The following is a 23,275-nucleotide window of genomic DNA, read 5'->3' on the forward strand; positions in this document are numbered from 1 at the left end:
CAGCTAGCACGAATATTGTGTCCCGAGAACCTTTAATAGTTTGTGGTTTAGTTAAGGTGTTTTTTTTTAGTTTGTGCTAATGTACCGCTCTCGCGTTAATTGTTATCTTATTTACTTCCTTCTTTTCTCTCAAAATGACTTTAAAGTAAAAAATCGCACTTAAAATCGGCTTTTTAGAGTTTTACTGTTTGACAGTGAGCTTTTTAAGCCATTGCGGTTTTTCGCTGCTCTTAGCTTATAAATGGTTTTGATCTTGTTTATTGAATTTAGTTCCCTTTTAGATTGCTTTATGAGTTTAGTTTAAACGAACACTTAGTTTTCAGCTTCTTCGATTCATGTATTTTAGTTTGTTTTTTAATTAATAATTTGATTTATTGGCTTTATGTTGTAGAGTATTTTTATCACCGTTTTGTTTCGCAATTTCATTGTAAATACATTCATTATCACAGACTCAAAATTACGTTTAACAGTAGTATAAGTAATTTATTTATTAAACGTTTAGTAAACAGTAAGTAAGTCGTATTAGATTATTTACCAAATATAGTTTAAGCGTTAGCTTGGAGACATCTTTTTTACAAATTAAGGCGCACGTTGAGTTATAAACCAGGCCCCTTACATTGTATAAGTAGCATAAGCCCCGTTAGCGATACTAATATTCATGGATATACAAAACTAAAACTTTGTTACTTAAATATTTGTTGGAAGATTTAGCTTGGGTCTTATATTAAGTACAGTTTATAATTCATCGGAAGTTTTCTATAAGACTAACTTATTAAAAAAACGTCTTGTTCCAAAAGTTGACAAATGTGTAATTAAGTAATTTTGTTAAAATATTTCACTGTGGTTCATTTAAGTAAAATGTTGACGATACATCAGCTAGGTATGGTAAAAAAATTGTCAAAAGAAAGTTATTGAATACGAAGTCAACTATCTGATTTATAACCATATTTAAACAATATTGGTATAGAAGCTATCAAATAATTAACAAATTTTAATAAAACCTCACTACCAGATGTTTACACTGAATTAAGTTTTTAAAACTCATTAAATTCGCGGCTTTACTAAAAACTAAACAAAACTTTCATGTATTTCATGTAACCTATAATTCGTCCTTAATTACATAAAACATCGCATACAAAAGTCTTTTGGCAATATAAAATTTTTAACGAGAATTTAAACTATGCGTTGGTATTTTTACTTGTATTTTTTCAGATTTTATAATCTTTTACAATTAAAAATTTTTTTTTTTTGTGCTTTGCTTTGCTAAGATTATTTTTAAGTGTTTCTTATAAAACCAAACTTTCAAATCAATAGTTTTACTAGAACAAAAAAGTGGTAACGTTTTTAAGTGATTTTACTATTAGTAACCGATCTTTGAATTTTATAAAAACTAGTTATCATAAAAAACCAATAAAAGAAAAAAATATTAAATAAATTGAAAAGTAAAACCCAAAAGCCTATTTTTAGCCTTTTATGAAATTAGTTACAACTATGAGTTTGTTAGTTATTACAATCTAATGGTTTTTTTTAATTAACTCAAACAAAAAACTTTCAAATATTACAAGTGTTAGTTCAAGAAACAAACAAACATAATTGAGACTTCAACTGTGAATACTATTACTCCTTAAATGGAAAAATTACTAATAAGTGGCTTAATTAAAATCAAATTTGTTCAATGATAATTTATTTTGTTAGATTTTAAAATTTTTATTTTGAATTGAATAGTAATGTATATATATATATATAATTTACTCACCAGGTCTTAATGGAAAAAGTGTCTTTTAACGATCGGAGTTAACCTCCTAAACGACATAACGCTCGGCAAGGTGACGTCATCTTTGTACAGCATCACGTCAAACGACGTGACGTCATCGATAGTGAATACAACGACGTCGGCTTCCTCTGACGCGATCACTTGTACGGTGATGTTTCTTACCTATAATTACATAAACAGGCTGAAACATACTTCATTGAAAAATGTTTAATTATTTAATGTGTAAGTTTGGTCATTTGACAGAAACTTAATGAAGTATTCATTTTCTTAATAAAAAATAATAACAAATCTACCAACATTTAAGTGTCAAAAAAAAATTAACGATAGTGTTTTAATAACAACAAATAAAGAATAAAAAATATTATTCAAACGTTAATTTACCTTCAAGAGTGTTAAACACTATTGTTTTTCTCTGGAAACTTTCGTCGAAAAATTCAGCTACAGTGTCGACATTGCACTGAGAACCTGTAATTAATGTCAAATTACAAATATATCAAGAATAGGAATTTTTTACGAAATATGTTGGAAGTTTTAATTGAAAGTGCCTCAAGTTTATGCATTTAAATGTTTAGAAAGATCTATTAATTTGCTTAAATATTAGCTTCGATGCAAGTTTTTAGAAAATAAAAAGAAAAAAAAGCTTCTATATACAAATAAAACAAAGTATATTATGAATTTAGTAACTGTTAAATTAAGAGAATTATTATACTAATTCTATCAGAAGGCAGCGATCTGAATCAGAACATGTAAACCTTCTTGATCTTCGTCAACTTTTTTAGTTTATAGGGAAAAATATAATAACTATTAAAATTTTATTTTTTTAATTACTCACCAGATGGCAATGATGTGAATCCGAACACGTTCACTTTCTGAAACATTGTAAATCGTTGCCTGATGACTGGGGAAGCACCGATGACGCAAACATGACGTCAACAGCTCTGACACTTGGGTGGTCTGGTCGTCCTGAATTGTGGCTGGTAGGTGGTTGGTTGTGCTGTGGACACTTCTGGGAAATTTAAGATTTTTTGTTTGGTTTACTTTCGAATAAATTTTTAAATAGTATTTCCTAGATAGTTTCAAGTACATGCTTAAAATCAAATTGTTAGTACAAGTTATCCTAAAAAAATAAAAATACAGTAAAGAAACAAGAGTTTGTTATATACTAACAAAAAAGTCAGTTTACGTGTTGTCTACAAGTTTGTTTATCTAGTTATTAAGTCTCTTTTACATGGGTTGTTGAATGATTTTTATAATAGCTTACTCTTAGACTGGAATTTAACTTCTTTTAATTCTAAGCTTCCATCTTTCAAATAGAAGATTGCCTTCATTGTAAAGTCTGAGTCTGTTTACAATAAAATAATCATAAAAATTGAATCAATAAATTTGAAGTAGAAGGTTTTTTTTTTTAATTTGGTTTTAAATTCATAATAAGCAACTTTAACGTCAACTCTTTCAACAATCAGTGAGTTTCAACAAAACCAAACATAGCTGCACAATATTTCATTACAGAATTAGCTTCTAAATTATTTTCAACAAAAACCTTCTCTGCAAAATTTAGCAACACATGTTGAGACAACTTAGTAAATTATTTCAATAACTTGAGTGCAACAGTCAGCAAAATTGTCTGAATCACGCACTTTTACATCAAAATAAAGTTCAAGGTTACTTTTACTAAATTCATTTAAAACATACCAGAATGTCAGAATTGAAACAAACTACAAAAATTCATGAATAAATTTCCTTCTTGTACAAACATCAACCGGATATACATATCCTGACTTTTAGAGTTTGGTTCTGCACATTTTTGCAACCGTTTTGTATTTCATTGTTCTTTTATCATTTTTTTTGTAGCTTTGCCAAAGCATAATCGATACAATTAAAACAAACATTATTGGAATTAAGGTATAGACAGTTGTAAAAAAGAAATCAAAAATTTAAGTTTATTGACTAACCACTAAATTTAAAACCTACAGTCCAAAGCACATCTAGAATACAGGTCAAGTAAATATCTATCGAAAACATTTAAATATTGTTTATTATTTAAAGAAGAAAGACGCTGCTAATATAATCAAACTATAGAATTAACAAAATCCCACATAATAAATCAAAAGTTTATAAGTTTAAAATTTGGTAAACTACTAATAGTTTCTTAACTTAATCAAGTAAACTTAAATCAAAGTTGTTTAATTTTTTTGCAAAGATTAGTTTACTTTGAAAGCTAACTCTACATTTAAACTGAAAGATAATTTTGACTGCATGCATTATTTTATAAGTTATTACTTCACAGGTTTCCAAAAACACAAAAACTTTAGATTATTTAGCGATCATTATACAGTAACCTCTCGCTTGTTTACGCACATTGTGTCCACAGAAAAGGTGCGTAAAGATACGAGAGGTATCAAACATACTTAATAATGGCTGTTTTTTGATATTGCTTCTCGTTAAAAGCGGACTGGGGACTTTCCAACTTTTAAAAATTTGTTTATGTTATCATTTATGAATATGAAAATTTATGAATATGAAAAAACTTTATTTATGAATATGAAAACAAAAGATGAAACTATACATATATTAAAAAAAGGACTTAAAATTATATAAAATAATTTTACTAATTAAATTATTAATTTTAATCATAAGTAGATTTTATCTTTATTTATATGTGACTTATTTGATACAAAACGTTTATATTCTATTCTACTAAGCAATTTCAATTTATAAAAAGCATTTGCTTATAATTAAGAAATGGTGTGGTGTCTATATTAAAATTTGTTTCTATAGCCTTTTACAAAATTATGCATTTGGTGCTGAAATGGATTTCTTTTTTTGAACAGAGATCTATAAAATAAAAGAAAAATATTTAATAAAGATTGTTTATGTTACTACAACTTTTTTTAATTGTCCTTTGCCCACATTAGAATAAACTCTTCTTGCATTGTATCAAAGATAAATTAATGGATTTTTTGAGTAGGAATGAAATTTCATGCTAAAGAATTTGAGGAATTGAATTTTTTTTTATTTAAAGGTATAAAAGGAGGAGTGTTAAGACACCTAAGCTATAAAAGTCAAAGCAATAGAGTTCAGTAAGCTCCTTATGGAAAGCACAAACTAAAAATGCAAAAATACTAATTTTACTTAAAAGTATACAACAAACCTAATTTGTGCAATATTAAAAAAATTAAAATTTTGAATTTTTGAATTTTTTTTAAATTCAGATAAAAAAATTTAAATAAAATAACTAGTAAAATGGGTTAGATGAATCAGGCTATAAGGGTTAAAAATGATCGGGTTAGAAATGATTGGGTTGGAAGTAATCGGGTTAGAAGTGATCGGGTTGGAAGTGATCGGGTTAGAAATGATCAGGTTAGAAATGACCGGGTTAGAAATGATCGTGTTAGAAATGATCAGGTTATCTTCGTGATACCACAGCAATTACCAATTAGGTAAAGTTACTGACTATCTTATTAGATAAAAGCAGGCTTCTGTAAATCTACAGAAACGTATACTTATATGCAAAAAAAAAAGTTTTAATTTCCGCTTAAAAAGACTTTAAGCTTTCTGCTTTATTAGCTTTAAGTATTCATCTAAACTTAGTGATGCACTCCTGAGAGATAATTTCGACATGTATGTATTCTCTAGCGTTGTTAGTGTCGTAAAGATTAAACGAAAAAAATACATCAAAATTGTAACATTTAGCGCGTTAAAGCTTTTATTTGACAAAAAGCTGCATGCAAAATTGATCCTAATGGAAGCTGTAGCTTCAGAAACCAAAATCATACCATTTTATGTTACAAAAATTTGCATAACTTGTTGTTACTATTGACTACGTTAAATGTTTGATTTAATGAATATAAATGTTTTTGAGTTAAATTGTGATTTTTTTATACTTATTTTTAATGAATGTTTTAATGTTTATGTTAAACAATATTTTATTCAGCTAAATAATAAATAAGATTTCTTTGAATACCAATTGCTGATCAGGGGGCTCATATTCAAGGTCGTGACGTCACCGACCTTATCAAACTCCTGGAACTGCATTTCTCCTTTCATCCTGACCTCAACTATGTATGACGTCACACTCGAGCTGCTCTCGATCCTCACTTTGGCTGAGTTCTCCGTGAGGTTTATGACGTCAGCGCTTACGTAAACAAACTCTCTTTTGGTTATGACGTCATCAGATTTCGTTGTCACGTCATAATCGCTTACAGTCGAACTGAAGTCTGTTGTCGTGACGTCAGACTCAGTTGTCGCCGTCGCTTCGGTGGTGAAGTTCCTTCTTTCTCCTTTGTTGTTTTAAAAAAAAATAAAAAAATATTGTATAGTCTTCTTGAAAACTTCAATTAATATTACTATATCGTTTTTAACTTTTACATTGTACAACTAACATTCCGCATTCTTGTTAGAGATTTTCATTTTAAGCTTTTAATAGCGATTTAAACAGCTATTTTCGTTTCGCCCAAAGTTTATGACCACCTCTAAGTTACATACAGAAAAATCTAAATGTATCTAACAACTAAAATACACATTTAATCTTTTACCTTCCGTATTGAATGAAATTTCAGCTAGTTTTAATCCATCTCCGTCTTTGTCATTTCCAAATATAATTGCAGTGTAATCGGTTCCTGTTAATATAAACACTCTTTAATAACTTGTCAGCAGGAGTAAAATGTGTACACTTTATAAGCTTACTGTATCATTTTTAAAGATGATCATTTAGACATGGTTGCCACTGATCAAGCTTAGAAAAATTTCCTGACTTTTTCCTGACTTTTTACAAAAATTTTCCTGACTTTTCTAAATCAAACTCTTAAATTAAACTTAGTCTCAAATACATAATCTAACACTTGAAACTATATAAAGCTTTCAATCTAATTTTAATTAAGGTTAAAAACAACAGTTTTTTGCTGAATTCTATCAAACTTCCAGTACATCACTCAAGTATAATTGATGTTTGAAATAAACAGCTCTATCAGCAAAATACTTGTATTATTACCTTATAAACACAGCTTGTCTGAAAGAAGAAGGAACTTTTACAATTAAAACCTTAAATCAATAAGGAACTTTTACAACTCAAACAATGGAACAATAACGGACTTTTACAGTTAAAACATTAAAACAATAAAGAGCTTAATAAAATTCTGTTTTTTAAATGTATGTACTAAAATTTATTTTCTCCGTTTTTTTATTAGCACTTCAACCTCTTCATCTAATGAAGATATGGTTTCCTTCATCTGAACTGCATTCCGATTCATTTTCTTAGCAGTTAAAATCATTTGCCTCATTTTTTTATTTAAATCGCTCTCATCTGCTTCCCCTACACTTGTTGAAGAGAATGTTTTCTCTAAATCAAGCCACAACTTGTGGGCTTCATTACTTTTCTTTTGGCACTCATTTAGTTTTACTTTCATTTACAAAATATTTACTCTTATCATCTAGTATAAAATTTTTTAATAAATAAATATACTCTTATTTACTTCAAAAACTTAAGTTATTCTACAAAAATTACAAATAATAAGTAAACTTAATCTTGGCATATACCTCTTTTATAACTTATTTTATAAATTTAAACAACTTTGAAAAAATTATAAAGAGGTAAAGTATACACATTAAATTGTTACATAAAATACTAAACTAGCTGCTTAGTTGTAAAGAACTAAATTATTTACTTAAACAAAAAACGCTTTGATTCTAAAATTATGCTAGATAAACTTTTGTGTATATATCACAGTTTCACTATGAAAGTGTCCTTACTACAGATCATCAATACTAAAAAGCTTACAAAATCTGCTTGTTCAAGTAGGGTACTTGTTCAATATGTTAATAGAAATTTTTTGCAGTTTTGTATCGGATATTTTACTAATTTATACCAGATGAAAGCATTGGAAATAAAGTTAAGTATTTTTGTAAATTTCTAGGAAAATTTTGGATTTTTTTTCTGAATTTAAAAGACTTTTAATTAACTTTTACCTTTTGAAGGCTTTGAAATACAATAAATTTTGTAAATTTAAACTGACAAAATCTGACTTTTTTTTTTTATTTTATCAAATTTCCTTACTTTTTTTCAAAACCCTCTATTTTTTCCTGACTTTTGTCATTTTTTTAAATTTTTCCTGACTTTTCTTGATTTCCTGACTTTTCCTGACCGAGTGGCAACCCTGTTTAGATTATAATACTATCATTTAATTGATAAATTTAGTACAAACGGTTCTCTTAATTAAAATCTCATTAACTAAGTTACATTTAAAAAAACTTTTTTGTAATTTTGTAAATATTGATAACAAATATTATTTCTAAATTCCATTCATCAGAAACAAGTGGTGGTAATAAAAATGTTCCCTAACTCATTGCCTAGTACTTTATTAAATAGAGTTAAGTAAAATGAAAATTATAAAAATCAATAAAGCTCAAATCACCAGAAACAAGCGGTTGCATCAACACCACAGTGTCGTTCGCGCTGGTTAAGTTCTGGTCGCCGCCCCGGTCGTTCAGCAGGTTGACCTGGAACTCACGAATGTCCTCACTGCCGAATATCAGCAGCAGGACTGCGTTCAGCTGTACCATGGAAACCGTACATTTCAGTTGTTGCCATGGAATCCGGTTCGTCGGTAGTTAAATTTGTTTTCTAAGCTCAGGTTACTTTAATATTATAAACATTATTACTTTCTATAAAATCTTTTAATATATTACAATGTCAAAGAAATAAACGAATAAGTACCCATTGTAAAGAAGCTGACCCATTCTTTGAAGACAACTTTACTGTTCATACCAATATCATCGAATCTAAATACTTGAACGGTGTAATTTTCTCCTGTAAGATAGAAATGTTCTTAATTACAGTAATATAAGTAACATAGTTTTGCAATTTAAATACAAAAGTAAATTTAATTAAAAAAAGTATTAAATGTTTGAATAATAGCAAAAAATTAGCAAAAATGCAGAGATTACAAAATTTCAAACAAAAAAATATAACTAAAACTCAAAAACAAAGTTAAAAATAAAAACGTAAATTAAAAGATCAAAAAAAAATTAATACTACTTAAAACAAGTTCAAAATAAAATGATCTTTTTTGCAAAGGTTTATCAGTATTTATAAGTACAGTAAAATTAAATACTTTATCAAAAAAAAATTACCAGATTGCAGGGGCTCAATTATCTTCATACCAGAAGCCTTACTCGTCGTCTCGACCATTAACATCACTTGCGGGTTGCTACTGTCCTCACTTTAAAAATACAACTCGTAACTCTTCACCAACTGCACTGACACGATCATTATGTCCGCGGACGTGTGGTCAATTCGCATCATCTATGGGATAATCGAGTAGTTCGGCTGCTCGGTTTGCTTCGTTGTTGGGAGGGGGGTGGTGAAGTTGATCATAATTTTTTGATGGTTGCGGACACGTCTGGGTTATTGTCAGGTTTAAGTAAAAATAAATTAGTATGGTAATTTGACTTTTATCAAGTTTCAACCTTCGACGTATATTTGTTTGTTTTGCTTTTGTATGCAGTAGACGAAAGTATACTGTTATTGAGAATTTGTGTATACTTTATTTTATAAAGTATGACCTAAACTGATGGTTTTGTTTTAAATTTACTGCTATTATTATATACAATCAGCTTTAAACTACTTTGATTAAAACACCAGCTTGTGTAAAGCTTATATGCATGTAATACATTTTGATATATAATTGAGAATTTACCTTTCTTAGCATAAAAACTGATTGTTTTCATAGCAATATCATTTCCGTTTTGCTTAAACTCGTGATTTGCGAACACAATTACCTAGTATTTTGCGTCTGAAAATAATGCAGTCCGTTTAACTTACATCAAAACTATAACAAGATTTTTAATATCATTAGTTTAGCTTTTGAAATATAAACGTCAATCTTTATTAATAAAAACAAATTAAAAAATATACAAAAAGTACAAAATAACAAAAAAAAAATTGATCTATAACTATTAAAGATTTACAATTCTTAAAATGCACTATTTAGACCAGGGTTTCCCAAAGTGGGCCATGACAGATAAGAAAGAGGGTCATGAGCAGTAAAGGAGCCACAAGGGAGCTATGAGGTCATAATTAAAAACTTACACTAGATACTCTCGAGTTGCAGATAAAGAGCAAAAAAAGGTCTTAAAAGTTTTTATGGTAGTTTTTGAGAGTAATATTGTTGAAGGGGGCCATGCCTTTTTCAATTTCTTAAAAGGGGACCATTTGCAAAAAAGTTTTGGAAACCCTGATTTAGACGTAACATACTAAATTTTGTATAAAACATGACAGTAAGCAAGTATACGAGAAACTAAAACACACCTTGCATGGCGAAATCAATCTTTACAATTGTGACGTCATTCATCTTGTGCATCGTGATCGATTCCCGTAATCAGTGAATCTTGACACCGAAATTTCAAAGCTCCTGATCGACTCTCCGGCAAATATAAGCATCTTGGCGCTTTGTGATCCCACGTTGACCATCCTGAGTTGGAGGAATTCTTCAGGGATGTTTGAGGTTGGCGGTCGCATAGTTGGTGATGATGTTCCCAATACTGGGTCTGTGAAGTTGTGATGTTTTTTAACAACTAAAAACAAAGTTATCTCTAGATGAATTGTGCAGAATAGAGTTTTTGGTACATTTGACTACTGTTGTTTATATATTTTTGTTACACACTAATTATAACAAAAAAAAATTATATATTCGGTGTGTTTTTATTTCATTTAGTGTAACTTTAGTTTTCATTTTAAAACTACACAACTATACCTACCGCGCGTTTGGAACTGCACGGAGTACACATCTACGAAATCTCCCAAGCCGTTCACATAACAACGTACAACTGACAGGAAATTGGTGGGTGAAATTAAAAAAAGTAATTTGTTAAGAATTCTTACGGAAATCGTTTGCTGTTTTAACAGCGTTTTAGAACCTAATACGTATATTACAACTCAACTATAAATTGCATTTAACTTTAAAAATATTTTATAACAAAATTAATTAGTTAGGCTTAAGTATCAAAACAATATCTGCATTTGATAATTGTATTTAAATTATACAACTATACATTTAAATTTTTAAGAAGAGAAAACATAAGAAACATTCAACGAAGAAACAAATAAAATTTAAAACTAGACTAGCTACTAACTTTTTAAAGCGTCACTCAAAGTTACGCAAAAAGTACCTAAAAAAGTCTTTATTTTATTTTATTTTTTGATGGAATACTGTTACAATGTTTGCATGCAGCTTGTTTCGCATAAGCAATTTCGAAAAAAGTTGTCTTTGAAAAGTTTCTACCTTACAGTTATAATCATCAGGTATAATTTTGCCACACCAACCTGCGTCAAAAGGTTCCACTTTGTAGTAAGTGACTTCTCCGATTCGGGGAACCACCTTCTTTTGCGGGTACTCGCTATCCGCCTTGTAGATCAGCACCTGGTACTCGTGGTAAGTCTCCCATCCCAATATGAGATGACCATTTAATCTCATTGACCATTACTACCTAGCGGTAGGAACATAAAATTTATTAAGAAGGTATTGACCGCAATAGTTACATTTTCGTCAAAATATTTCAGTTACTTCCATTGCGCAAGAAATTTTATAATATGAAAATATTTTAAATGCTCAATATAATTGCTTCAAGCAAAGTAATAGTTGTGCTTTAAATAGTAAAACATAACACGATTAAAACAAGTTGGTAAATAATAAAAACTAAAGTTAAGGTGCTTTTATGATCTCATTAACTTTTAAACATTTAATAAATCAGAAAATTTCAGCCTAACTAAATTGTTGATGTTCATATGAGTACCGATACTTAAAACACCAAGTAAAACTATTCAAACTCAATTTTCTAGTACTCTTTCAACATAAAAAATATTATCTATTTAAAAACATAATTTAGTCATTTTAATTCAAATGTAACTAACTTTTTCTTTAACAAATCTTATTTATTTTCATGAAAAAGATAAAAAATTTCATAAAGCTAATTTAAAACATTTAATCTTAATAACATTTCACACCAACCGGAAGCAAGGGGTCCGAGTTTGACGGGAGTCACCCTTCCAACCCTGGTGACATTCGGTTGCGTGGCAACTGAGCTTAACAGCGCCACCTTAAACGTGGTGACCATCAGTTCCGCTCGATTGATTTCAACCGTGACGTCATCAATTGACTTGGAGTACTAGGAAGTTGTTAGCTGTGGTTTGGGCCATGGTTGTCATTTCTGTTTGTAGAAAAAATATATATTTCTATTATTTTATTTACTATTATCTTGTGCGCTTGTTGTAAGTTTCACTGGATGCAAATTATTTACAAAATATTATTTACAAATAAAATATTTTATGATACTATCAATAAAACAATGTATTACCTGAATCAAATTCATCTGTACAGTTTTGTTTAACTAAATAAAATCTTAAAGTAAACAAAAATTAATTAGTAACTAAGTAGTTATAAACAAACATAAACATCTTTGGTAAATTAAAGTTTTTACCTAAAGATATAAACCTCATTTTGATTATAAAAAATTATATATAAACATCAAACAAAAATCAATACTTTTTTGTTATAATTAAAATCTTTAAATAATTCGATCAAAATTTTGTTTTGAGGAGGAAAATAAAATTATGTAAGATAATTATATTTAGTCTGTATAAAAGTACCTAGAAAATTAATAATAAATATTTTTTTATAAAATGTTCAAAAAAAAAAACAAGCTTTTAACAATCGAAATCAGCTCTTTTGAGGTTAAACTTATATTCAATCAGAAGAGAAAGTCAGAGTCAAGGTATCACGATCAGTAATTGTTCAGTAACTTAGAATATTTTCATCTTAGAAGAATGAAGTTTGCAAGTTAGATGCAAAAGATAAGAAATTTTGTTCCCCTTAAATTTTTTAAATTTAGGATCTGCAAGCATGTCGAGTTTGTCAGCATACACCCACTTTAACTCTTTGACTTCGCCTTTGCGTTGGTGATCGAGATGAACAACTTTTTTTTCTGGAAGAAGATAAAAATACAATCTAACTAAAGAATGATTGTCGTGGTATGGTACTCTTATCTCTATATAATCTTCAAGTTGCAAAATATCATCTTTTGAAAGACAAATGCCCATTTCCTCCTTTAATTCACGAGCTGCTGTGACTTTTTTATCTTCATAGTCATGAAAGTCCTCCTTCCCCTTGGCAAAATTTAATTTTTTGCTAGGGGTAAGGATAAGAAGGAATCTGTCATTTGGTTTTTTTTTTTGTTTCACAACCACTCCACAGATATACCTACTCCCATTTACTCTGTCTATTATTGTCTTCAGATCAGTGGAAGAACTTGAGCTTGCAAAGTATGAGAAAGATTTATGATACCTATTGGAAACGTATTGATACATTTTATCTTTACAGCTATGATATTGTGCAGGAGTTTTAAAATTTGTAAAATTAAATAAAATATATTCAACATAAGAGATTAAACTGAGAACATCCCTATCACTTTTGAAGATAGATTTTTTCTCAAAGAATACGTCAAGGTTGTGATGTAGGTCAGGGAGGATCTTTTCCCAATCAATACCTTCGTCTGATTTATCACTTACAGAAACCCGCATTGTTAAATTTTACTTTTTGATTTATATAATTTTTCTGTTTTCGAAATAATTTATTAGTATATAAAAATAAATAAATAAATAACTAGTTTATAAAACATTAGTCTAATTTAGGGGTGGGCAACGCCCGTGGTCTAACACAATCAGGGTATTTAGTGTTCTCAGGTTAATTTTAAATCTACAAGAAACGTATACTTTATATGCGAAAAAATTGCTTTTATTTCAGCTTAAAAAGACTCTGCTTTCTTAGCTTTAAGTATTCATTTAAACTTAGTTATGCACTCCTGAGAGATAATTTTAACATGTATATATTCTCTAGCGTTGTTAGTGTCATAAAGATTAAACAAATTAAATACATTAAAATTGTAACATTTAGCGCGTTAAAGCTTTTAATTTGACAAAAAGCTGCATGCAATATTGATCCTAATGGAAGCTGTAGCTTCAAAAATCGAAATCATACAATTTTATGTTACAAAAATTTGCATAACTTGTTGTTACTACTGACTACGTAAAATGTTTAATTTAATGAATATAAATGTTTTTGAGTTAAATTGTGATTTGTTTATACTTATTTTTAATGAATGTTTTCTGGGTGTCCGTTTGCGGGGCCTGGCAGCCACAACGGAACAGATACTGCCTCTGAGTAACTTGAGATCATCTTAAAATACTGTTACTTACAATATTAGGCAATATTAGAATATCAGAATATCAAATATGCATATCAACATAGGGAATATAAATATATGGAATCAATAACAATAACAAATACTAATAATAATATGAACATTTAACAGGATCTAACAATTTTAAACAATTATATATAAATACAGATAACTTAAACTACCACTAATATACTAAATAAATCACTAGTATATTTTAAACAACTAATTTTTACTAAATTTTATTATTAAACAAATTAGAAATGTAAACTTCAATTAAAGATAATAAAGAGAGATAAACAGTATTTACAAGATAGCAGTTCTCTGAAGCCTTAACATGTTACTTTCAATACATATAATGTCAACTCAAGCCCTATCATTCAAATCTGCCATATAAAAAAGTGTCTTCAAAAAACAACAAAACTTATTCATTGTTACGTAATATCTTTTAATTCTAGCGTTCTTAGAAATAAATAACTTTTTTGTACTTTTTCGAACAAGCCTAACATTACATGGGTTTACACAAGTGTCAACACATAAAGAGTCATAAGGGGTGTGGAGCAAAATAAATTGCCTTGTATAAACTTATCACTCGTACTTCAACATTTCATGCAGAGTTTCAGATTAAATTCTATAACATTAAAGGTAGCTGTGTTCCCGCTAGGACGCTATCACGCGTTGTCATTTCATATGTTTAAAGTTTTGTAGATTCAACCCAAGCAGAAGCAATTCGAGCAATAGGAAATTTGAGCAAAAGGTGATTCGATCTGAAGCAACTGGTTTCCGTCTCTAAGTTCCGCGCAACACTGTTGGGTGCACAATCCGGGTGTGTCAAGTCTGCTGATAAACAACAAAAAAGAGAATTGGTTAGCCAGAGCGCGCAACACTAGCTACAACAATTAAATTACAATCACAACAATTAAAAATTAAAAAGGATACAATAGTTATTGACTATTACAAACCACAAATAACTACAGACAAATGTTCACCCACTCTAATTACCAGAAATATTTATTTAAATTACAAACAACTCTGTACAAACAGTGCAACAACTCACCTTACCCCATAACATTTATTATAAAGAACAAATAACTAAAAGTTTTTCATACAAATTATCATCAACTAAAATAAACCCCAATGTTTATTATATACTAAAAATAACTCCATACATACAGTCAAAAAGTTGTTTAAGTGGCCACTATCATTTAGTATGACATTTAGTTTTTACTACAAATAGCTGAACAACTAACTCTAGCCCAGTTATTTAATCTTATTTAGAAGTCTAACATAAATATTTAAATTCAAACAGACAAACAACTCACATTACCCCAGTTGTTTTTCTGATGCCACAGTACCTTATGAGCCTCTTTCACTGCTTCAATCCAGAAAACCTTTTGGAACTTGTCTCCACTGGCTTGGGGATCGCCGGCCACATTTTGCCCATATCAGCTGTTAAATAAACAAATACATACTATTTTATTTGATAAAAATTTATAAAATGAAAATTATTAATTCAAACTTGGAATCTTATCTTACATTTAAGTTTTAAAATAGGGGTAGGGAATATACCACATTTTTTTGGTCATGTTGTAAAATTTATATTTTTCTTTTTGATTTAGATGTGTTTTAGCATCATTAAGAAGAATTTAATATTAAAAAAAAAAAATTCCGAACCCAAAAATTGATTTTGACCCCAAAAATCACTTATTTTCATTATTTTTGACTTAAATAGTAATAAAGTCACTTATACATGTCCTATACTTATATTTTTTATCTTAAATTAAAGTTTACAGTTATAGGCAAACATTTAAAGACATTTCAACTGTTTTTGTTACATTATGATGTCATAATCACACAAAATATGTAAATATTTTCGATAAAATAGTACTTTTTAAAAATTTAATAAGCATAGCTCTATTTAAAGTTTTTTATTCTAAAAGTAACAGTTACTTTAATATTTTAAACAAACTTCTTACTTACCTTTAAAGATTTAAATGATGTGGTAGTGGTATGTATATTAGCCATTGCTGCTTGATTTTCATGTTGTACAGCCTTAAACTGCTTGTGATCTGTTAAGGTGCGTGTGCTTGGAAGAACAAACTCATAGATCTTCCATTCTTCAGTAGTTTGCGGAAGGTTTTTAGCAGCTTCAGACAAGGTGAAAGAAGACAGTCTACTACGTTTGGGAGGTTTTATTGATAAAGGAGAAGATGATGAAGTCGACAAAGAAGTTCTTAAATCTAATTCAGATTGATTTTGGATGGCTTCATCTTTAGATAAAAAATAATTATGACCATAAAATGAGCCACAAGCGGTTTTAAACGCAAGCCTAGATGCTTCTAGTGATAAATTACATTTTACTGAAATTTCACACAATGTGTTTTTTATAGTATCAGTAAAATTTCTAACTGTTCGAACTGAAGGACGATTAGAAAGACAACACTGGACAGCAAAATGTGAGTGGTTTTTAGTTAAACGCACTAATCCAGAACGATTAGTGCTAATGATAGTACTTCTACCATCATTTGAACTGGAAAATGAAGGTTCAACATCAACTTCCAAAATGTATGACTCACACATGTCTCGCTTCAGAGCTGCTTGTGCTAATTCTAACTCAGTTTGCTTTTCAGTTACATATTTCAAATCAACATCTTCACTTATACAGCCACAACGGGAACTTAGTTGATCAGTATAAAAACATGCCTCATCTCCAGTAAGAGTATCCATGTTTTTGCCTATGTCAAACAACTTGTCAACAACTAGAGGTACGTTTTTATGTCTACCTGTAAATATATTAGATTGTCTCCATTCTTTGTTGAGCTGCCTCAAACTCTTTTTGACACCTGATTTATCTCGGGTCTGCTCCTTATACACTTTACTAAAGTAATTATTTACTACAGTTAACAACTTTGATTGTACTTGTTTTATTTTTAGAACATATTCTTCACCAAATGCTTTGGTCCACTGTAAAATGAGAGCTGTTGCATACGCCTTAACACAATTTTTCATCTTCTGTGATTTTGGGTTAGAACAAATGTTAAAAATGAGCAACATCATAAGTTGTTGGTAGGCAATCTCCCAGAATTATACTTAAATTACTACTATTATTCATCTGTAAAAAATTAACAAAAACTGTTTTTTTAATCTTTAACAGTATAGTGAACTTTATAAATCTTTAGTACAAAAGCAACTAAGAAGTAAGTAATCAAATTTTTTTGAGTAAACTATAAAACACTTGAAGATCTTGTAGATATCTAATACTTTTCAAACCACTTTAACAATAAACTAAAAATTAAATAAATTTCTATCTAGTGTTTAATAAAACTATAAAAAATTTAATAACTATTAAACTTTTAAAATAAACTAAAAGCAGATAACATATAATTTAACTTTAACTTTTTATCTAAAACTCAAAATTAATGTATTGATGATTTGTTGCACTAGCCAGTTTTACTGCACTGATAAAATAAAACTGATAAAAAGTTGCATCATTGATTTTAAACTTCATTTCTCATAACTGCAACAAGCTCTAAATATTCTCTTGAGTTCAAAAATAAATGATGCAAGCATTAGTTCATTACACTAATGTAAAAGCACAACAGCAGAATAAATTAGCTCTTTTTAATAAAATGTACCCTTACAGTCAAAATTTACATATTTTGTGTGATTATGACGTCAGAATGTTACAAAAACAGTTAAAATGTCTTAAAATGTTTGCCTATAACTGTAAACTTTAATTTAAGATAAAAATTATAAGTATAGGACATGTATAAGTGATTTAATTACTATTTAAGTCAAAAATAATGAAAATAAGTGATTTTTGGGGTCAAAATCAATTTTTGGGTTTGGAATTTTTTTTTTGGGAATTTTTTTTTTTTTAATATCAAATTCTTCTTAATAATGCTAAAACACATCTAAATCGAAAAGAAAAAAAAGTCTAGCAAACATCACCCAAGTACTCCCTACCCCTATTTAAAATGATAATTGTAACATAATACTAGTACCAGTATCTTAACTATAATGTTTTACTTAATTTTAAGTTTTAAAAAAGTATTTGCATGACCATACATTTTAAGATTTTTTTTTAATGAACTTGTATAAACTGATATTTGCTACTGTTATCAAAACAGGTTTTTACTTATTAATACTATTATTATTAAATAATTGTTATAATTGTTAAAATTTTTAAACAAAATATGTTACAAATGGCCTAATTAAGGCCATAGGGGGGGTCCACTTTGTTTTTTACAACTTGATCTTATTTTGTAGAATTTAATCTGAGCTATCAGACACTTTTAACCGCTTAAAAAAACTCAGAGTAACTTTTGAGATATAAGCAATCAAAGAAAGGGTGTTCAATAGGTTCCTTATGGAAGACAAAAACTAAAAATGCGAAAAAAAAACTATTTCACTAAAAATCTATCTCCTCCTTCATTTTTTGAGTAATCTTTCTTAAATTTTTACAGAATGTGTATCATTAAACTTTAAAGAGATCTATTGTAGGATTTCTTTTAATTTTGAGAAAAAAAAATTATTGTCAAAAAACTACCCTTTTTTTTAGTTTTTTGTGGATAAAATTTTTATTTTTCAAAATATCAAAAATTCCAACATTCAGATTCTTCAAAATACTAAAAGGAACATTTCCTGAAAATTTGAAGTCTCTAGGTCAAAAAATGAAGGAGGAGATAGGTTTTTAGTGAATTTTTAAATTTCCGAGAAAATTGACCCAAAAAATTTACGGTCCATACCTTTGTATTGGAAACTTTTTACAAAAAGTTAAATATTTTAAAAGTTAAAAGATATTTTTGAATTCTATAAAAACAGGCTTGTAGTTTGTATTTAAAGCTTTCATTTAAAAGCCAAAGTTATTTTTTGTAAAAAAAAATAGTCGGACCCCCCCCTATGGCCTTAAATAGCTAAATTCTAGTACAAGATACACTGGTGTTTATTATTTGTTTTACCATAAACAATAAACGAAATATATATAAATTACATCAACTGTGTTTGGGATTGGAATCACTTATGCATCTTTAACCATGTTGTAGTCATCTTCAACCAGAAAGGTATACATGTCCATATAAATCATGTAAAGACACAGAAGAAGATGATCATCCAACAAAGGATAGTCAGAGTAGGACAGCTCCAATATCACATCTCACTCATTCCTGCTTCCAATGCTTCCTGAATTGATGTTTGTGAGCTTTTGTATCGACTTGGTCGTAACTTATTGGTTTGTGGCTGATCAACACTTTATCCGTGTTTTTCACAAGTTGATAGAGTTTTTTCTAAGCTTTAGAATGCTTTTTATTCTTTTTAAAAATTCAAAGTTTTAAGTAAAAACTTATACTTTTTGAAAAAAAACTTTTTTTTTGTCATTGAATTTTTGTTTTTTTATTTAATTAAATTCATCAGTAATATTTTTTTCTTGTAATATAAGGAACATTTACTGAAAGTTTGAAGAATATTGCTTGAAAAATGAAGGAAAAGATAGACTTTTAGTGATTTTTTTAAATTTCCAAGAAAATTGACCCCAAAAAATGTTCAATCAATAGAAACTTTTAACAAAAAATTCAATATCTCAAAAGTTAATTGACATCTTTTATTTCTATAAAAACTGGCTTGTAGTTTGTACTTAAAGCTTTCATATAAAATTCAAAGTTAATTTTTGTAAAATAAAAGTGGCCTTAAATACAATAAACAAAAACAGCACACAGAAGCAAATATTTTGTTTATTAATTTTATATAGTAATAAAAATGTTACAACTAAACTAGTGATTTGCCTATTGTATAAATAAAATTAACTTAAAAAGGTAAAGTTATACTTATTAAGAACAAGTTATAAATATACATTGTAATTATTAATGGCTTTCATTTATATTTACAACAAAGGTCAAAGTAATAATGAACTATGATTGGGTTTTGTATGCGCTAGCTATAGTTCTTTAATAAACATATAGTATAATAGTATACACTGGTAAAAGACCATTTCATAGAAAAAGTTTTTCAATAACCAGGTTTTATAGAAAATTTGATTTCAAAGTTTTAAAAATTAGTCTGGGCTTAAGCGAAAAATTAAAACTAGCCTTAGATTATTAATCAATTACAAACTACATTTAGTTTAGGCCATGGGGGAGTAAACCATGTTTTTTACAAGTTGATCTTATTTTATAGAGTTTTTTCTAAGCTTCAAGATGCTTTTTATTGTTTTAAAAAATTCAAATTATTTTTTGAGATATCACCAGTCAAAGTCGGCTGCATAACAGGTTCCCTATGGGAAGGAAAAACTAAAACAGCAAAAAAAGATTATTTCATTTAAAATCTATCTCCTCCTACATTTTTCAAGCAATCTTCTTCAAACTTTCACAGTCTAATCTTTATATAATAACAAAAAAACTTAACTTTGGAATTAAAATTTTTTTTTGTAAAAATATGTTTTTTTTTTTTTTTTTAAATTCTTTTTTAAATTTTTGTCATAAAATTTTTATTTTTATAAATTAGTAAAATTCTTAAGTAACCTTTTTTCCTTTTATTATAAGGACCGTATCCTGAAAATTTGAAGAAGATTGCTTGAAAAATGAAGGTGATAGATTTTTAGAGAATTTTAAAATTTCCGAGAAAATTGACCCCAAAAAATTTGCAGTCAATACAAAAATTTTTACAAAAAGTTAAATATTTTAAAAGTTAAAAGATATTTTTGAGTTCTATAAAAACTGGCTTATAGTTTTTACTTTAAGCTTTCATATTAAAGCCAAAGTTAATTTTAGTAAAAAAAAATGTTGGACCCCCGCTATGGCCTTAATTAATATTTGATTTCTTTTTTAAATATATCTAAGGTCATACAAAAAAAAATTACAAATTTTATTTTAGTATAGTATGGTTTAGTTTTTGTGTTATACTCATGTTTATTCTTATTTAGATATTTAAAGATGAAGTATATGTTTTTTATCTTTCACAGCATTTTCACAACTTCTCCCTAAATTATGTTATTATGTAACTTTATATTGAATTTTTAAGTGGTTGTTCTTGTAAAAATAGCAACAAGAAAAATGTGAATGTATATAAGGGTGCATATGTTGCCCTGACCACTAAGTTATTTTTTTTTTTTTTGAAAAATCACATAAATAGACAAACAAAAAAACTAGCTTACTAGCAAGAAGTTTTTGTGATATTTGAATATTAAGATATCCTATAAAACCTAATACAAAACATTCATACATCTAATCTATTACTAGTGCAAAAATTTAATATATATTACTAAACACAATTGTTCAATTTATTTAAGCACTAATTAAAAACAGGTTATACGCACGAATCGGGGCACACGACATTCAACAATACTTGAAGGAACTTTTTTCTGTTTTTATTGATATTCAATATATATTAACTACCAGGTCCAAATTTGTTCATTCTGCTTTTTAAAAGTAAAGACATCGGTAAGGTACGCACTTTGAGAGATACGTACCCTAGAAAAGTACGCACCAATTTTTTTAAATTTATTTAGAACAAAATTATTATGATATTTAAATAGAAAAATGATATTTAAAACAAAGAAAGAAAACTGTAATTACTAATGACATTTTAACTACGTTTGACATTTTTACTATATCAAAACTTTATCGTCTGACAAATAAGAGTTATAATTTTTATGAAAATGTATTTAAATAAAGCTAAATAAAGATAATAATTAGATTTAAATAAAATTTGTTCAACCAAAGTTTAATAAAACTTGTAAAAGAACTGTTTAAAAAAAATTAAATAAATATATGAGTTTATAAAAGTAAGAATGTAACTATTGTAAAGAAATGAAACTCTAATAAATAAATTATAATAACTTTTTAAGTTTAAACAACAGACTTTTTTTAATAATTAAACTAACAACTTAAATTTAATTTCGAAACTTATTAAGTATAATAAATGTACTGTATTTTTATTTTAAACGTACTACTCTAAGTTTTCGTTTTACTGTGTTTCTTTTATCGTCTGCTTTGTTTGCTGAAAATTAAAACTAAAAAAAACATATTTTATTAGATTTTCTTATACAATTAAGGTTTTAAAATTAAAATAGTTTAATGTCAAGTTATTTTTAGAATATTTGAACACTTTGTCAAAAACTGAAATTTCGAAATAATTTCTTTAAATATGATAATTTACCGAAAGCTTAGTTTTAAAAGGCCGTTTCATAGCAATTTAGAAGCAACTGCTACGCTCGTTTTAGTTTTTAATATAAGATACAATATCAATAATTTTTTACAGTATTGTTATAGTCTTAAAATTAATTTAATTTTTTCTTGTTTATCTAGAAATCATCTTGAAAACAAAGAAAAGTTGTTAAAAACAGTAATTACATACAAAGCTATATCAATAAACCATAATGAGCAGAAAGACGGAGTTAGCTATTGGTTTCATGTAGTTGAGGTATAAGATAATCTATAAATAAAATCTAAACAAAATTAAAGATGACTGCGTATGACTTAATTTAATAAAAAAGTAAGATTCTTTTAGTAATAAATTTAATAAACAGGCTGCAGAAGAAGTATTTTTTACTTATCCACAGCTTCCACTAACAATACAGCTAACAACTGATCCAATGAAAAATCATGAAAAAAGGCTTGAAGTGGCAACTTGGTTAATATATGAAGGAGGTAAAATTACTTTTTACTACGAAGTTACTTGATTTTTTTTTTTATAGTTTAACATATATACTTAGCTTGTAATGCATAACACTCATATAAACTAACTTATTTTTTTTAGTCATAAACACAACTATCTGCTACAAATGCTTTATGCATACTCCAAGTTATAGGAATTGTGAAGAAGATAATTGTGATTGGGTAAGTTGTTTACATTTTAATGCTTAGTTGATTTTTTAGAAATTAAAACAAGTTTATGATTTGATTAAATTTAATTAGTTTCGCTTATTGTTTCTTTTTTGTTGAATACTACTAAAAGTACAACAACAAAAAAATTCTTATTTTTTTTAATAGTTAAATATAAAGTACATTTATCTTAAGCTTAAAGTAATTACAAAGTATTAAAACAGTTAAATGAATATACAAAACAAAAACTTAGTCGATTTTTCTTCGTAAATCAAGAGGTCGACTGGTATTTTTTTATAGTGTTTGTTCGATAAAAAATTCATAATCCAAAGCATAGAGGCTTATTAGATTAGCTGTACGAAAGATTATAAGGATATCATCAGTAATATTGAAATATTTCAAATATTGTACGATAAACAATGGTTGTTGAAGACATAATTTAATGATTTGATACACA

General features: G+C 27.8%; 2 protein-coding genes across 8 annotated transcripts; both read right to left on the reverse strand.

Annotated features, from left to right (window-relative positions):
• Positions 1-1,760: 1,760 nt before the first annotated feature.
• Positions 1,761-10,123, reverse strand: LOC145849625 (uncharacterized). 6 transcript variants are annotated; one of them, XM_082954608.1, is made up of 11 exons: positions 10,080-10,123; positions 9,469-9,564; positions 8,903-9,171; positions 8,487-8,579; positions 8,185-8,407; positions 6,310-6,393; positions 5,786-6,054; positions 3,036-3,116; positions 2,607-2,777; positions 2,156-2,239; positions 1,761-1,936 (listed from the first exon to the last, which is right to left on the reverse strand). In XM_082954608.1, exons 5-8 carry the CDS (start codon positions 8,330-8,332, stop codon positions 3,099-3,101), a joined length of 519 nt encoding a protein of 172 aa, XP_082810734.1. In that variant the 5' UTR covers positions 8,333-8,407; positions 8,487-8,579; positions 8,903-9,171; positions 9,469-9,564; positions 10,080-10,123; the 3' UTR covers positions 1,761-1,936; positions 2,156-2,239; positions 2,607-2,777; positions 3,036-3,098. The 6 variants fall into 6 exon arrangements, with proteins under 6 accessions (XP_082810734.1, XP_082810733.1, XP_082810732.1 ...); XM_082954607.1 differs by having other exon boundaries at positions 2,607-2,780; XM_082954606.1 differs by having other exon boundaries at positions 5,739-6,054.
• A 1,661-nt stretch (positions 10,124-11,784) lies between these two features.
• On the reverse strand, positions 11,785-17,105 carry LOC145849624 (uncharacterized). 2 transcript variants are annotated; one of them, XM_082954601.1, is made up of 3 exons: positions 15,983-17,105; positions 15,330-15,451; positions 11,785-11,977 (listed from the first exon to the last, which is right to left on the reverse strand). In XM_082954601.1, the coding sequence occupies exons 1-2, from the start codon at positions 17,057-17,059 to the stop codon at positions 15,380-15,382; spliced, it is 1,149 nt and encodes a 382-aa protein (XP_082810727.1). In that variant the 5' UTR covers positions 17,060-17,105; the 3' UTR covers positions 11,785-11,977; positions 15,330-15,379. The 2 variants fall into 2 exon arrangements, with proteins under 2 accessions (XP_082810727.1, XP_082810726.1); XM_082954600.1 differs by having other exon boundaries at positions 15,325-15,451.
• Between the last annotated feature and the right edge of the window lie 6,170 nt (positions 17,106-23,275).

The sequence above is a fragment of the Thalia democratica genome, chromosome 2, assembly GCF_965202585.1.
Source record: "Thalia democratica chromosome 2, ktThaDemo2.hap1.1, whole genome shotgun sequence".
Lineage (NCBI taxonomy): Eukaryota > Metazoa > Chordata > Thaliacea > Salpida > Salpidae > Thalia > Thalia democratica.